The 15,865-nt window shown below is 38.5% G+C and overlaps 1 protein-coding gene across 1 annotated transcript in view; it reads right to left on the bottom strand.

Annotated features, from left to right (window-relative positions):
• Positions 1–15,865, bottom strand: part of hectd2.L (HECT domain containing E3 ubiquitin protein ligase 2 L homeolog) — a 78,631-nt gene that overhangs the window by 48,104 nt on the left and 14,662 nt on the right. The window contains exons 2-3 of the mRNA XM_041568757.1: positions 9,020–9,149; positions 1,918–2,056 (exon numbers count right to left, since the gene is read on the bottom strand). Of these exons, the coding sequence (XP_041424691.1) occupies positions 1,918–2,056; positions 9,020–9,149 (269 nt within the window). The remainder of the gene's footprint in view (positions 1–1,917; positions 2,057–9,019; positions 9,150–15,865) is intronic.

Below are 15,865 nucleotides of genomic sequence, written 5' to 3'. Positions count from 1 at the left end.
AAACACAGCTATTTGCCTGTCTGCTTCCATTTACCTCTGCTCACATTTAGTATTTATAGCAAATTGCTGCTCATGAAATGATTGATAGACTCGGTGCCTTGTTATGACTTGCACTGACACATACAGGATACATTTCCTGCTGCACTTGCAGTCGCTCACAGGAGCAACATGAAAATAAAGCAATACTTCTGTATGTTATATTGTAGTTGCCATAACAGGGAAATGCTCCCAAAAATGCCTTTAATGAATATATTTTCATAAAAACTGTAGAGGTGATTGCTTATTTACTGTATATACTCGAGTATAAGCCGACCCGAGTATAAGCCGAGGTACCTAATTTTACCTACGAAAACTGGGAAAACTTATTGACTCTAGTATAAGCCTAGACACAACTACAGCCCTGTCTCCCAGCAGCGCACATTCTGCCAAATCGACCCCCCCAGCGATCAACCGGACTTCTTTGCAAAGTTGATGGTGACAGAGAATTGCCAAACGGATTACTGTGTGCATTGTCCCACTGTCCCACTACCATGTGCAGAGGGTGCTGTGTAAATTTGCCATCACTGTTAATCTTTCGTATAACCAATAGAGGGCGCTGTGTGATATTGCCATCACTGTTAATCCTTCATATAACCAACAGAGGGTGCTGTGTGATATTGCAGTCACTTTTATTCTTTCATATAAACAACAGAGGGCGCTGTGTGATATTGCCATCACTGTTAATCCTTCATATAACCAACAGAGGGCGCTGTATGATATTGCCATCACTGTTAATCCTTCATATAACCAACAGAGGGTGCTGTGTGATATTGCAGTCAGTTATTCTTTCATATAACCAACAGATGGCGCTGTGTGATATTGCAGTCACTGTTAATCTTTCATATAACCAACAGAGGGCACACTGTTATTCTTTGATATAACCAACAGATGGCACTGTGTGATTTTGCAGTCACTGTTATTCTTTCATATAACCAACAGAGGGCGCACAGTTATTCTTTGATATAACCAACAGATGGCGCTGTGTGATATTGCAGTCACTGTTATTCTTTCATATAACCAACAGAGGGCGCACTGTTATTCTTTCATATAACCAACAGAGGGCATTGTGGGATATTGCAGTCTCTCCCCAAGTGCACTGTTGGTATAGGAATGATTAAAAGTGACTGCAATCTCAGCTACTCGGGTCGGGTACCGCTGACCCGAGCATAAGCCGAGGTAGACTTTTTCAGCACATTTTGGATGCTGAAAAACTCGGCGAGTATATGCGGTAAGCTGCAGCTTAACAGAAACTGAAAATGCAGATTTGTTTGACTCTTCAGTACTAGGACATGAAACTGATTCAGAAATCAGGGGCATAATTTGACTTTTCTGCCCCCCCCACAATATACATTTGTGGGTCCCCCTCTACTTCATTATCCTTGTCTGGAGGGGGGTCACTAATGGGTTTTCTAATACCCTGACTGGCCAGACTAACTCAAACGTGTTAATCCATTTTTTTAGGATTGAAAATTATCGATGCTTTGTGCCCAAGAGTCTAGTAATCAATCAACTCCATTTATTAACAACTGCGAGAGAAAAAAAATATAAATTCCACTTTACTATAGAGCACTTTCCAACTAGCCAGTCCAGTTATCAGCAATTAAAACTACAGATGGTGTTAAATCCCTTGATGCTTTTGAGAATCAAAATAGGTCTAGCTGCCACAATGCACAATGATGTGAAAGGAGAAAGAAAATCTCAATCACTTGGAGGTGCTAAATGTTAATTACCTTCTCCTTTAAACAATACTTAGTACTACAGAGCTCGCATTGCATAACAAAAAGAAAATGCTCATTATAAAACAGAATAAAAAGAAAGTACTTGTTTTTAATTTAAAAAAAAGTACAGGCAAAAATGAACAATTCACAAAAAACTCACTGAAAGTCCTTCAGAGTTTTGTTGCGTATGGGAATTTGAGGTTCGGGAAGTATGGAGGCCTTCATCTCTGGCGGCAGTGTGTCAATAGAAATGCACTGCTTCTGTCTGACATCAAGGCAAATAGGAGGAAGGTCTCTGACTGAAATGAAAAGTGCAAAGAAGTTATTTTATTTTCGCACGGTTGGAAAGAGTGAATATTTCCTCTTTTAACACATAAGCTGGCATCATAGTATGCTTTGTATATCAACAGTAAATCTGCTCTTTCTGGAAATAGTTATTTTAGGTAGGGCCTTCTTTAGCGCTCGTATCCGTAGTTTTTGTATGTAATCTGTATGTTCAATGCATGCACCCATTTACTTTACATGGCTGCAGAATATGTTGGCGCTTAACATTATTTTGTGTGGAGTATGACGTAGGTATATACATTGTATTTCTCCATCCCATCGGTTGCCTTCTCCAGCACAGTGGAAGTTCTGAAAGTCCCAATAGCTGCACCAGTTGCCCTGAGAAATCTTATATTTTCCCAAAGCCGAAAAAGAATAGAAAAAAGCCCAAAGCTGAAAGAATTTTGGCACTGTTGGTGAAACCGCTGTGCCCTGTAAATTATTGCTTTTAGAGAACCAGATAGGAAAGATGGAGGTCAGTCCCAATTTTCACTTGCTTCTCAAAGGGGTGGATCACCTTCAAGTTAACATTCTGTATGTTATAGAATGGGTATTTCTTTGCAACTTTGCAATTGGTCTTCATTTTCTTTTTTTATAGTTTATTTAATTATTTGCCTTCTTCTTCTGTCTCTTTCCAGGTTTCCAATTGGGGTCACTCGCCCCATCTAAAAACCAAATGCTCTGTAAAGTTACAAATGTATTGTTATTGCTACATTTGATTACTCAGGCCTCTCCTATTCATATTCCATTATCTTACTTAAATCAGTGCATGGTTGCTAGGGTAATTTATAGGGATGCACCGAATCCAGGATTCGGTTCAGGATTCGGCCGAATCCTTCTGCCCAGCTGAACCAAATCCTAATTTGCATATGCAAATTAGGGGTGGGGAGGGAAATCACGTGACTTTTTGTCACAAAACAAGTAAGTAACATTTTTTCCCCTTCCCACCCCTAATTTGCATATGCAAATTAGGGTCCGGATTCCGTTCGGTATTCGGCCGAATCTTTCACTATGGAATCTTTCCAAAATAGTGGATTCGGTGCATCCCTAGTAATTTGGAGCCCAACAACCAGACTGCTGAAATTGCAAAAATTGCTGAATAAAAAGCTAAATAACTCAAGAGCCAAGAATAAAAATGAAAACCAATTGGCAATCTAAGAATATCCTTCTCTAGATCATACTAAAAGTTAATTTAAAGATGAACAACCCCTTTTTAACACATACCAGATATACAGCAACCAAGATGTTTCCAGTAGACTAAGAAATGATATTCTGCTGATTAGTTGCTATGGGCTACTAGATCTCTGTCAAACTTTGCTACTTATTTCATAGTCCCTTTTTACTCGTTGTCAAATTTTCATTGTATTCCTAGCATCTTTCAGGATCCCCCCCCCCCAGTAACAGATCTCACTGGGTGGAGGACTTTGGAATGTGAGCAATCAATTAAAAATTCTATGTCTGACCTAAGAATAACTTCATGTAAAATTCCAATAAAGCCACAATTGCATAGGGATATCCCTTTAGATAATTATATGTGATGAGAATTGATTTAGCAAACTTCTATTTATTCTGTGAACCTTTCCGAACATATTTCACTAACACATTAACTTCAGCTGTACAGCTTTAAAGGACAGATGGCCCTTGTTGTTTTGTGTTTATAGCATTACAGGACACACTACTGGCGTGAGTGGGAGAGGACAATGGAGCAGCTCAATCTACTTTTACGATTTTGTGAATTAGGAAAAGCTACACAGATGGAACGGCATCAGCCACTTGAGTATATAAAGTGAGTCACATCTGCCCACACACTGCCAGCCATCAGTACCATTGATTTTACAGAAAGGTTTCTTTTTGGCTTTCACAGCTAGAAATTGGAAAGGCATCACAGGGATTCAAAGGTGTTGGGAATAACAAACACCAGAGCAAATTTTGATTAAAAATGTAACCCTCTAGTTACGTGAACACTGTTTCCGGCTGCAAAGGAACATTCAGAAAGTAGTAAAAACCATATTAAGCTGGTAGGTTGTTATGCTGAAAGTTGAAAGGCAACTTTGTGGATACTCGCGGGACCCGTGGGTCGGATGGGTTCGGGCCGACCGCGCACACTTCCTTGCGGGTGGGGGTTGAGCTCTGCTCCTGCTCTCCCCGCCCGCCAACATCCAATGTAGGCTTCATCTTTTATAGATGCTGCGCCTGCTAGCCCGCCCCTTTTGTGACATCATTGGCAGGACGGCACGGGTCTATAAAAGCAACGTGGAAGTCGGATGCAGGCGGGCATGGACCATGGAGGGCGGGTTAGGGTCAGGTGCGGGTCGGGGGAAATCCCTACCCGCACATCACTAAGAGCAGTTATAATCAATACGCACTCAAACTGGAACCCGCATTAACTGCTTCACTGTTCACGTAATGTTGATGACAGTAGAAGTGGAAGCAAATGTCAGTTTGTGCATGAGAGTGTCACTTGACCTTGATTGTGAAAAGTCCAGGGCTTTAAAGGACCATTGTACCATCAGATTTTGTAGCAGAACTGTTTTTAGTATAAGGAAACACACCTATTCTAGCACAGATCTATGAAACCACCCTAAAAATGGTGCATTGTGTGAGGGAGGAATAAACTGTGCATTGACAATCAAATTATCTACTTCCCAAAAAGCAAACATGGAGTAGCTTCAGGTTTCCGGTCCCAATTTAGCTCAAGAAATAACAAAAACATGATTTTTTTATGATTAAAACAATAGGCATAAGTATGTTTAGCACAATCCTTATTCATTGGACTCCAATTTGAAGTGACAGTAGTGTTCCCCTGTGTCAATAGGCACAGTGCTCATGATTCACTTGGACAGGTTGGTGGGGGCAAGTACACAAAGCAGCTTTGGTTGCAAGTACCTATAACAAATTACAATGATTTACACAAAGACTGTGGCATTGTGCAAAGCCACAACTGTTCTTGCTCTTTATACATGAGCCCTTATTGCGCTCTACAATGAGTTTATTTCATTAATGCTGTGTGACCATAATTGGGTAATTATATCCACAGTCTAAGTGTCTTCAGCACAAGACCTCAGTACTTCATGCCAAGTGTAGCTCCTTATCCTTTATGTACTCAAATACAAAATATGTAACTGGGGAAATTTATTTTCTACAGTAGCAAACAGAGCCAGAGCTTCAGATTTCTTTTTAGTATAACGGATTTGAAGTTGCAATTGGGTTACTAATAAGACTTCGTAGAGAGAAGAATCAACTTGGCTAAATTTAAACTATGTGTTTAGATGCCAAGTTACTTTATAATTCAACATAATTAAAGGACCTTTAGAATCAATACCCAACCTACAGATCATTAATTTCATATAAGTGAGCTTTTAAAGAATCTTGCTAAATATATTTATCAGTAAATATTAATATTTTATATATTTTGCCTTTCACCATGTGTGATGGCATGTGTCCTATTTAGAGATCACCTGACAGGAAAGAGTGCAGCTCCAACTTACAGGAGGAAATGTGGCAGTAAAAAACACAGTTCTATCAATTTATTGGCTGATGTAACCTAGCATGTTTGTGTAACCTTGGATTGAGTGAGAGCAAAGTGACCTGTATGAGCCATAGGTAGGCCCTTGCTACTTAAAATGGCAGCTTCTTTATTTAGAATTATCCAGTGGCACATGCTATTAGAAAAGTATATTTGTGTGACAATGGTTTATGTAGATGGCGCAGTATTTTACATATGGGCTGGAGACCTGCAATGTTCAGACTTCATAGTTTCCCTTTAAGAAGAGTAGAAAATGTACATTAAATATAACAAACCCCATAAAAAGTATTATATTTATATACTTAATAAACCAGAGCTATAATTGAGAAAAGACGTATATTGTGTATATTTTGTACACTGTGTTCCCTCCTAGTCTGGTGCTTCTATTAAAGAAAAATTCAAAGAAAAATCAATATTAGAGTATTGAACTAAATAAAGCAGGTGCTGTGCCCATCTGTAAAAGTGCTGAGTGATATACAGCAAGTAAGATGCTATTAGCAGCATGACAACTCTCTCTTACAGCTCCAACACAATGTAAAAGTTCACATAACAAAGGGCAGTATATGGCCTCAGGGAAATGGTGCCCTGTATTTCTGAAGCTAGAGCAAATATCACTGTTATATGTCCGGAGAAAAGGAACATGTATCACTCTGATGTCTCCAGAACATTAATTCTGAGTGCTGCTAGACAGTGACAAAGTTGAAATAGTCTAATAGTAAATAGTCTGACAGTCTAATAGCCCAGCCTCCCAGAATATTGTAAATGTTAAGATCTGAGTTTGTTACCAGAAGATAGAAATGTGACTGCCGCAGGAATATGCTCTTGGGAGCATACAACTGTGACTCCCTTAATGCTGCATACCAATTTCATTATCTTTATTGGGTCTATCAGCACAGCATTTAGTAGTGCTAAGTAGAAATCAGATTTGTAGGGTAATCTTTAAAACCTTTCACCACTCACCCAAGTGGTTTCAGTCACTTGATCAATGCTGTGGTTTATACAGTGCAAATGCGAGTGAACTAACATATGGGTTTGGAGGGCAGATATTGTAACATATACTAAACACACCATAGTACGGTGGTGGAGAATGTGAGGAATGAAAAACTTAGAAGGAGTTGCCCAGAGTACACGGAGCATGTGCAGGGTCACTGACACTCGTAACAAAATCCAAGATGAAGAGCTCCTGTGCACAGCTTTGAAGGCCTGAACCATTCCTGCACTGAAAAGATACTGAACCTTAAAGGAGAACTAAACCCCTTAATTAAAAAAAAAAACCCTACCCCTGCCCTACATAGAGCTCCTCCCTGCTGCCCTCCAGGAGTGGTACCTTTGTTAATGCCCCTAACTCTTTACTTACCCCTGGCTGCAGATTTAGGGCATTGGAGTCCACAGCAGCCATCATCTTCTCTTCGGTAATCTTCGTGAAGTAAGTGCTGCATCGGTGCATGAGCAGTTGTAGCAATTTTCTGTTTCGCGACAACTGTGCATGCACCGAAAGTCACAGAAATTGCTGAATTGCCAGAAGAAGACCCGAAGATTACTGAAGCAGCTTAAGATGGCGCCCGTGAGCTCCGCTGGACAGAATCTGCACCGAGGGCTAAGTGAAGAGTATGGGGCATTTAGCAAAGGTACCAACTAGGCCTTGGGGGGAGCAGGGAGGGGGGTCTATGTAGGGTAGGGGGGTAGGGGATTTTAGTAGCAAGGGTTTGTTTCTCCTTTAAGGCTGGTACATTAAGTTCAATATACAAGACATTTCTAGTTACAAGTGCAGGGAATGTAAACAGACAGGAAGATACTGCTTTCAATAGGAATTGTAAATATATAATCAATGTATACTGGAAAATTCCATAGAATTAATTACACATGTTTAAGTCAATTGGAATGTGATTTACAGGGGAGTAAGGAATATGCGAAGCTGTATGTAGAATAGGTGGAATGAGGAATGTAGTAGATTACACCATGGCACATGGAGATTGATTTTAAAAGTAACGAACTAGGTTTATGGCATGCGGTACAAGATGTAATTATTAAGAGATTTTTTACTTTCTTTGTTCCTCTGTTCTTTATCCATATGTGCTCTAGACATCACTTTACTCTATCAGCCTACTGGCATATTTCCATCAGGATTCAAACATGCTCTCATCAAACCTATCCTTAAAAAACCCTCTTTGGATCCTACATGCCTTTGTAATTGCTGGCCATTGTCCCTTATTCACATTTCATCAAAATTACTCGAACAGCATGCACACCATGTACAGTCCCACTGTCAATCATCTAATTCCCTATTACTCCCCTACAGACTGATCAGAACAGCTCATACAAAGCAGCTAATGATCTGCTTGTTGCTAATTCCAAAGGCTACTGTTTTTTTACTCTACTGAACCTGTTTGCAGCCTTTGATACGGCTGATCATTCCTTTTAGAGGCATGGGATCGGTTATCCAGAATGCACAGGATCTGGGGGCTTCTGGATAAGCGATCTCTCTGTAATTTGGATCGCCATAAATTAATTATATTAAAAAAATAATTTATACATTAAATAAACCTCCAATAAGGATTAATAATCGGAACTGGGGTCATATACATTGTGAGATAAAGGAAATAATTTAAAAAAAAAATGTAATTATTTGATTTAAATGGAGTCTATGGGAGATGTCCTTCTTGTAATTCCTAGCTTTCGGGATAATGGGTTTCCGAATAATGGATTCCATATCTGTACTACATATTCTCTTAGCTTGGGAATCCAAGGTACTGCACATATATTTTACTACTTTTCCTTCCCCATGCATGCTCTACCTCCTCACCTCATCCTCCAAGCTGGAGAATGCAAGGCCCTACTTAGAGTGGCTTATAATTTCCTTTAGATTTTATATGCAGAAGGTATTTAAATCTAACTCTCCTTGCCAGACCTGGCCTACACTCTAGCTCATATCACCAACTGAATAACTGCAATGTCTTTCTGTCCTCTCATTGCCCAAAACTCTAAAAAAAAAATAAATATAAATAATAATTAATTGGTCATCTTTGCGTCTTTTGCATCCATTCTCCTACCTGAACTAACTGTTGGCATGAACTATATTTGATTCATTTTTCTCTTTAAAGGTTATTTTTTATAATATTGGTATAATTTGCCTTTGTTGAAAGCTAAGGAATTATATAAAATAGAAATACGCACTGAGCTTTAACACCCGTCCAAATTGTAATGAGGATTAACATTTAATTTTGCTCTACACTAGTATCCATGATTACCAATAAAATACGGACTGTTAATAAACTGGATCCATAGACATATGGTCCAGCCAGCACAACAAACCTTACAGCTCATTAGCTTGCAGACCATATTCCCAGCAATTAACTGCTCATTTCATGGTTCTGTAGATGGCAAAAACAGTGCCTGTAAAAGTTGTATTTACCATTTTTGTAATTAGGTAAAACCATCTGAGTAGGCGAGTTTCTGTTCCCAGCGGCTTCTTTCTTCTGGTTGATAGTTGAAATGAAATTGCTGAACGTGGAGAACTGCCCCTTGGCTCCTCTATCCATTCCCTGTAATTAAAGGACGCAATTACTGCAAAATGTGCTTTACAAATAATTTCCCTCATGCAAATTTTACTATCACAGAAACTTCTGGGAACATAACGTCTCAATGCCCCTTTATATGAGAAGAAAAAATTATGTCACTTTAATAAAATTGTTCATGACTAAGTCAAAAAAATATATATAAACAATAACATAGCACTGTTACCATAACACCAGTGGGAAAAGCAAGCTGCTAATTGAATCAGTTTCATGCCATAATTATGGGTGTTTATATAATGCTTCTGACATTTGCTCAGGATAGTTTGACTGCAGCTAAGGAACTGGCTATCTTAACAAATCTCTACCCGGTTTTAATGGGATTTAATGGGACCTGAATTTACAGTAATTCTAATAGCTTTAGCTCTACGCCAAGAATCTGGAGAAATATAGTGCTATGGTGATGAAGAAAAGGTCAGCATAAACATTTATATATTATGAAGTCTCCTCAGTTCCTGGTTTTGTAGTACAGTATAAAACAGAAAAGCTAAAGGCAGTTCTTTTTAATTGTTTAAATCCCTGGCAATGATTGACTAGTAGTGATGTGCGGGTTCTCGACCCACTCCAGACCCTAACGTGCCCCTCCACCATCGGCACCCGACCCTAACCCGGCGCACCTCCAAATATATAGACCTGCGACCACCCGCAATAATGGCACAGAAGGGGCCATGCAGGTGAGAATCTATATAAAACCCTGTCTGGAGGCGGAAGCTGGCACAGCAGGGCCACGGAGAGAGAGTGGAAGGAAGAGCTCAACCTGAACCCGCCTGTAACCCTGCGGGTTCAGGTTGTATGCGGAAGTGGGTCTGAACCCACATGGGTCCCATAATAGCATGCACATTGGAGGAGCATGTGGTCCAGCCTTCGGACGTGTATTTAATATTTTTTTTTACATTCTTGACTTTGCCACCCTATATGTGGGGCTACCACATTATGGAAGCCCATATTAACATCCAATTGAAAAAAAAACAAAAAAAAAAAAAACTAGTTCATGTATTTAGCCGTGCGGAAATTTCTAAACAAGTCTGAAAGGATCAAGGAACCTTTTTTTAATGTCAAAATTATCATATTTGAACCACATTTTCAGCTTGCTGATTTTCAACGGCCCTCTAAGTTTACCTTGAGATTCTAACATTTAGATTTTACCATTTTGTTTTTTCCCCTGTAAAGCTGCCACACTGGACTCAACATATGCTCCCCAGCCAACACTGCTGGTGAAGAACTGTGCATTTACTTTCTCAAGGGATTTTTGATAATAAAAGAGCTTTTTTTTGGTGTGTACCACTGCTCTGCTCAAGGAACTTCTTCTCAGCAGAGCAACATCAGAACAGTTTTGCTAACTGGATCAGTCATAAATTTGACAGCAGGTGGGGCTGTTACAAAGTTATTAGCAGTATACATTTGTCTTCATAGGTTAAAATCTTTAAAAAAACAATGTAAACATCAAAAGTGTATGTATTTATTTCATGCATGCTCTCTTTTGGTGTGCACCAAGTAAATTTTCTCATGTCTTGCCTCAGCAGAGCAACATCAGAACAGTTCTGCTGATTGGATCAGAGTCATAAACCTTAACAGCAGGTGGGGCTGTTACAAAATTCATTGTATTAGCGGTACACATTTTTATTAAAAGACCAGTAACAAACTTTTTTAAGAAATTACTTACCGATTCTCTGCTTGCGCTCCTCGATATGGCGACAGGGTGATGATCCATCGTGCGGAGCTTGATTTCTCCTTCCTGCCTTCTATAGGAGATAGCCAGGGAGGAGAAATCGAGCGCCGCACGATGGATCGTCACCCTGTTGCCGTTTCTGAAGAGGAGCGCAAGCAGAGAATCGGTAAGTAATTTCTTAATAAAGACTTTGCGAATTTAAAGTTAAAACTGCCATGGTGTGTTTTTTTCATTAAGTAGAAACTAATTTTGAAAATGTCTTTTTATGTTACTGGTCCTTGGGATCTTTAAAAAAATATTAATGTAGATTTCAAAAGTGCAAAGAACAGCACAAGTGTCAATTTTACATGTGAACAATAAACCTTTTTCTTTATTTTATTTTGTTTATTCTTTATTTTTCCATTTTTCCTTTTATAGGTATACAACAAATTAAAGAATAACACCATTTTACAATGCATACACAATTTCAATGCCATTTCTGTATTGGCAACATGTTGGTGTATAGAAAAAAGAAAATAGAGAGAAATTGGATGAAGGAAAGAAAGAGTAGACGAGAAAGAATGTAGCCCATCTTATTGTGTTTTTCATTTTGGTTGAGCGTCTCACTTTTATCCTGTTTTTACAAATTCTGCATGTTGTCTTGCCGTGTTGTTGCTTTTTCTTTATTTTTGACGTTTTGGTGTCATTGTGTAAATCCTGTGAGTGCTATCATTTTGGACAGTTTATTATTTATTTGCTAGTTAATCCAGAGGAAGGCAGAAAAAATCCAGTTTGAAGCCACTTCAATTTGCCTCAGAGAGGGTAAAATTACCTCCCTGACTCCAAGATGGCAATCAGACCAGTCCCTGGATCAACATGTACTATAAGCTATCTTCCATAGCCTTGTATTGTCACTTGCTAAAAAGCCATCCAACCCATTAATATATCAGACAGCACGACTAATTTAGGGAGAGAATTCCACATTTCACAACTCTCAGCATAAAAATCCCCTTCCGAAAATTTAGATGGAACCTCCTTTCTTCTAATAAGAATGGGTGCCTACGTTCACCAAGGTATACAAGAACCAGAATAAATACTGTGCCACTGTATTAGCTTTAAAATAATTTTGTAATTACTCTACCATCCAAAATATAACTTACAATAAATTGTCTTATAGTAATACACAACTTCATGAAATTATGCAATACTAAGCATGTTTGATAACAACGATGATTCTTTAATGGAGAGCATATTGTACCGAGTGATAGCTGGGAGAAAAAAAACAAGCAATGATTTATGTTAATTAGCCACATACTTTACGCAGGCCCTAACTAATGATGTTAACTATATGTCTCCAAAGCAACCGTAACATTTATGTTCTTCTGCAACAGAGTCATGGACGGCTGGCGTTTGTTTACACCAGTTTCTGATGCCAGGCAAGATCTAAAGATGTCATTATTACTTGATTATCTTAAGTGCTCCTTTTTGTATTTAATGCCGTTCTGGGAAACCAGATTTCTTTTTCTCTTAATATTTACAGTCTCACATCTGTAACACCATCTGCAAATTAGAATAGTCATTTGGCCCTGTAAATCGCTGGCACCACCGACTTCTAGAGCAAAGAGATACTTTTGTAAAAAGTGCCAAAAAAGGCATTTTCAAAGAAAGTGTAGCTATAAAAGCCACCATATTACTATAACAGTCTGCTTATAATTTTATGGGAATTGCAAGTGCTGAACCAAAGTCTGCAACAAAACAGGTGTCCGATTTGGGTGTTCAGATATCAATTTGACTACAGCCTACAGAGCACAGGACATGCCAAAACATGGAAACAAACCCCATTTAAACATATGTCAGATCAATGCTAAGGGCAAGACACTTCATGGTCTCAGCTATCCTAGAAGTGTCTAAGACATTTATTTATGACACCATCATATAATATTATAAAAATGCATTTAAAGCAATTGAACAACTTTGATCCTTAGAATAATGGTTCTGTCTACTGCATATAGCAAACGTCAAAATCAGTATCGCTCAATAAAAACTTGTTGCAAATGAACCCTTGTAAGAAAAATATGCAACCGGGGTAACTGCGTAAACGGTGGAAATTATGTTTACTGTATATAGGCAGTATTACTTACAAAGAATACAACATTGTAGAAAATTGCTAATCTAATTTAAAACATGCCATGATAATTATTCCAAGGCATGTCTAACATGATCTGAAGAGAGGGAAATTGTAATGAACAGTTGGATATACATGTCAATTAGCAAAGGATTAAAGAGGACACATCAAAAGATGAGATAAAGCAATTTCCTAACAAAGGAAGCCATCCTAGCTGAAAGCAGTGCACAAAAGGATATTTAATCACAAATGACTGTTCGGCTTTTTTTCTTTGACTTTATATGATCTTTTTTTGTGATAAAGGAGAGAAATGCCATTCTATATAAAGAAACATTAATCAAGCACCCAATAAAATTATGCTTGTCGAATCCTGGCAGCAGTCATTTCAATTTCTTTGTAAATTTGTTCATATAAAGGCAACATATACTGTACAAAACACCCTTATTTGGCAGGACTCCTGTCCAAAGTTCTAGGCCTGACTCACTAAAGATAAAGCTGCTGTACTCATTACTACAGGTATGGGACCTGTTATCCAGAATGCTGGGGACCTGAGGTTTTGCGGATAATTGATCTTTCTGTAATTTGGATCATTTCTTCATTCCTTAAGTCTACTAGAAAACCAAGAAATATTAAATAAACCAAATAGGCTGAATTTGCTTCCAGTAAGGATTGATTATATATTTGTTGGGATCAAGTGCAAGGTACTGTTCAATTATTACAGAGAAAAAAAATGAAATAATTTTTAAAAATCTGGGTTATTTCAATAAAATGGAGATGGCCCTTGCGTAACTCAGAGCTTTCTGAATAATGGGTTTTCGGGAAACAGATCCCATACCTGTATATGAAAGCTTACAGCAACCCAAAAAAAAAAAATTGTAAGCCACAAAAAATAACTAATAAAGAGGAACTGCAAACGCCCATGTTAACAAGGAAACTTACCCAATTAACAAATCTGCAGCTTCCTAAATTGGGTTAGTGATAAATACACTGCTGTATACTAGTGCTGTGGAGGACAATTCTGTGGATATATAGTCTACAACTTTCAGCATTTACAATTAAAAATGTTTTGTCATTTGCCCTTGAGCCTGAAAAGACAAATAGGTTCTAAAGGTTCAACTGGTAACATTGTTCAGCAATTACATTATGTAAAACACTGCCTTTTTTGGCCAGTTTGCTAATTCACTCATTTCGTAATTTTGAAAAACAACCAAAATCCTGGTTGGTTTGACAACACTGACCCGGTAAAGTAGCAGAGAGGCTTCAATGTCCAGATTCACTTTGCGATCTCTGATTAACTAGAAATTGTCAGCCAAGCAACACTGTGGCAACCTAGTAAGGAATACCTAGTACAGTTATGGGACCTGTTATCCAGAATGCTCTGGACCTGGGATTTTCTGGATAATGGATCTTTCAATAGTTTGGATCTTCATAATTATATCTTAGTTGGGATCAAGTACAAGGTACGGTTTCATTAATACAGAGAAAAAGGAAATCATTTTTAAAAATTTGGATTTTTTGATTATAATGGAGTCTATGGGAGACTGCCTTTCTGTAATTTGAAGCTTTCTAGATAACAGGTTTCCGGGTTAACGGATCACATACCTGTAGCACAACATTACCATTATTGCCCTGTGCACCATCTTAATATCATGAAGTATTAAGGCAATTCCGGGCTTTATTCTTGCAGTCTGTGTGGCATATAGTTAGAGATACAAAACATTGCTATCAAAGGACTTGGACCATTTGGTAAATCTAAATGGCAAGTGGTGGGAAAGTGGGCACAGCAAAAGACAGGGTATCATGGAAACCATGATAGTCCCTTATAAAGCACTAATGTTCCTGACGAACAAGACAAACCTTGGAACATTGGAGAAATGTACAGCATAATAAAGGTGGCCAATTGACGAAAAGATCCACTCGTTTGGCGACATCGGCAAACGAGCCGATCTTTCCCCAATATGTCACTAACGGGCATGGCTATATCGGGGTTAATCTGAACGTTCAGTCCTATGGCCGAACGATAAGATTACGATGAGAGAGCAATGGGCTCCGGCGGGATCGGTCGGGACAAAATCAAACCTGTCCGATTAACCAAACGACCGATCTCCACCAGACGAAAAACGTTGAGACTCTCCACACCGGTCCTAAAATCGTACAAATCCTTGATTCGTACGATAGGATCTTTGCGTCTATGGCCACCTTAAGTACAAAACAACAGCATTTTACTTGGAAAAGAACAAGCAGAGAAAATAAAATTATTTTTCCCGATATCAGAAAGGTACTTTGTCACGAACAAAATGTTTCTAAAGGAAACTTTATGTCATTACTGAAACTCTGGAATCTACACCAGGTTTTAAAAGTATATCACTATACTGTCCATGCACATAACAGCATACATTTTTAACAGGAAATCCCATTCTCTTAGGGATTTTCTGCTTTCGCTTAATTAACATGTCATTTATCAATGTTTTTAATTTACTTTGTGTGAGATAAAGCATTACTCTACAATTTGGCCAAGTGAAAGGCTTTGTTGAAACAAGGTTTTCCAGGGCCGATGTGATCCAGTCAGTTTCGGAAATTAAACAGGAAATAAAATAGTACATTTTGTTCTATTTGTCTGAAATGCAGGTTCAAAGCGTTGTCAAGCAGTCTTGCCCTTCCATCTAGTTCAAGATGAGTGATGCCAGACAAAAGGGAAAAGCATCAGATGGGTGGATCAGGAATGCAAGTAAATTAAATCTGTTCAGGTTAAGGTAGATGGAGGTCCAAGAACCATCTTGGCAAACAGTGGAAATTCCTATTCCCCCTTAAAACTTTTTACACCAATCGGCTCTTGCCTTCTGCAACAAAGCAGCGTTTTTTGTTTTTTTTGGTTAACGAACAGCTGGCACAATAACTGTGAAGACTAAGGAT

Source organism: Xenopus laevis, chromosome 7L, assembly GCF_017654675.1.
Source record: "Xenopus laevis strain J_2021 chromosome 7L, Xenopus_laevis_v10.1, whole genome shotgun sequence".
In the NCBI taxonomy this organism is placed as follows: domain Eukaryota; kingdom Metazoa; phylum Chordata; class Amphibia; order Anura; family Pipidae; genus Xenopus; species Xenopus laevis.
This window is presented reverse-complemented; position numbering and strand designations above follow the sequence as displayed.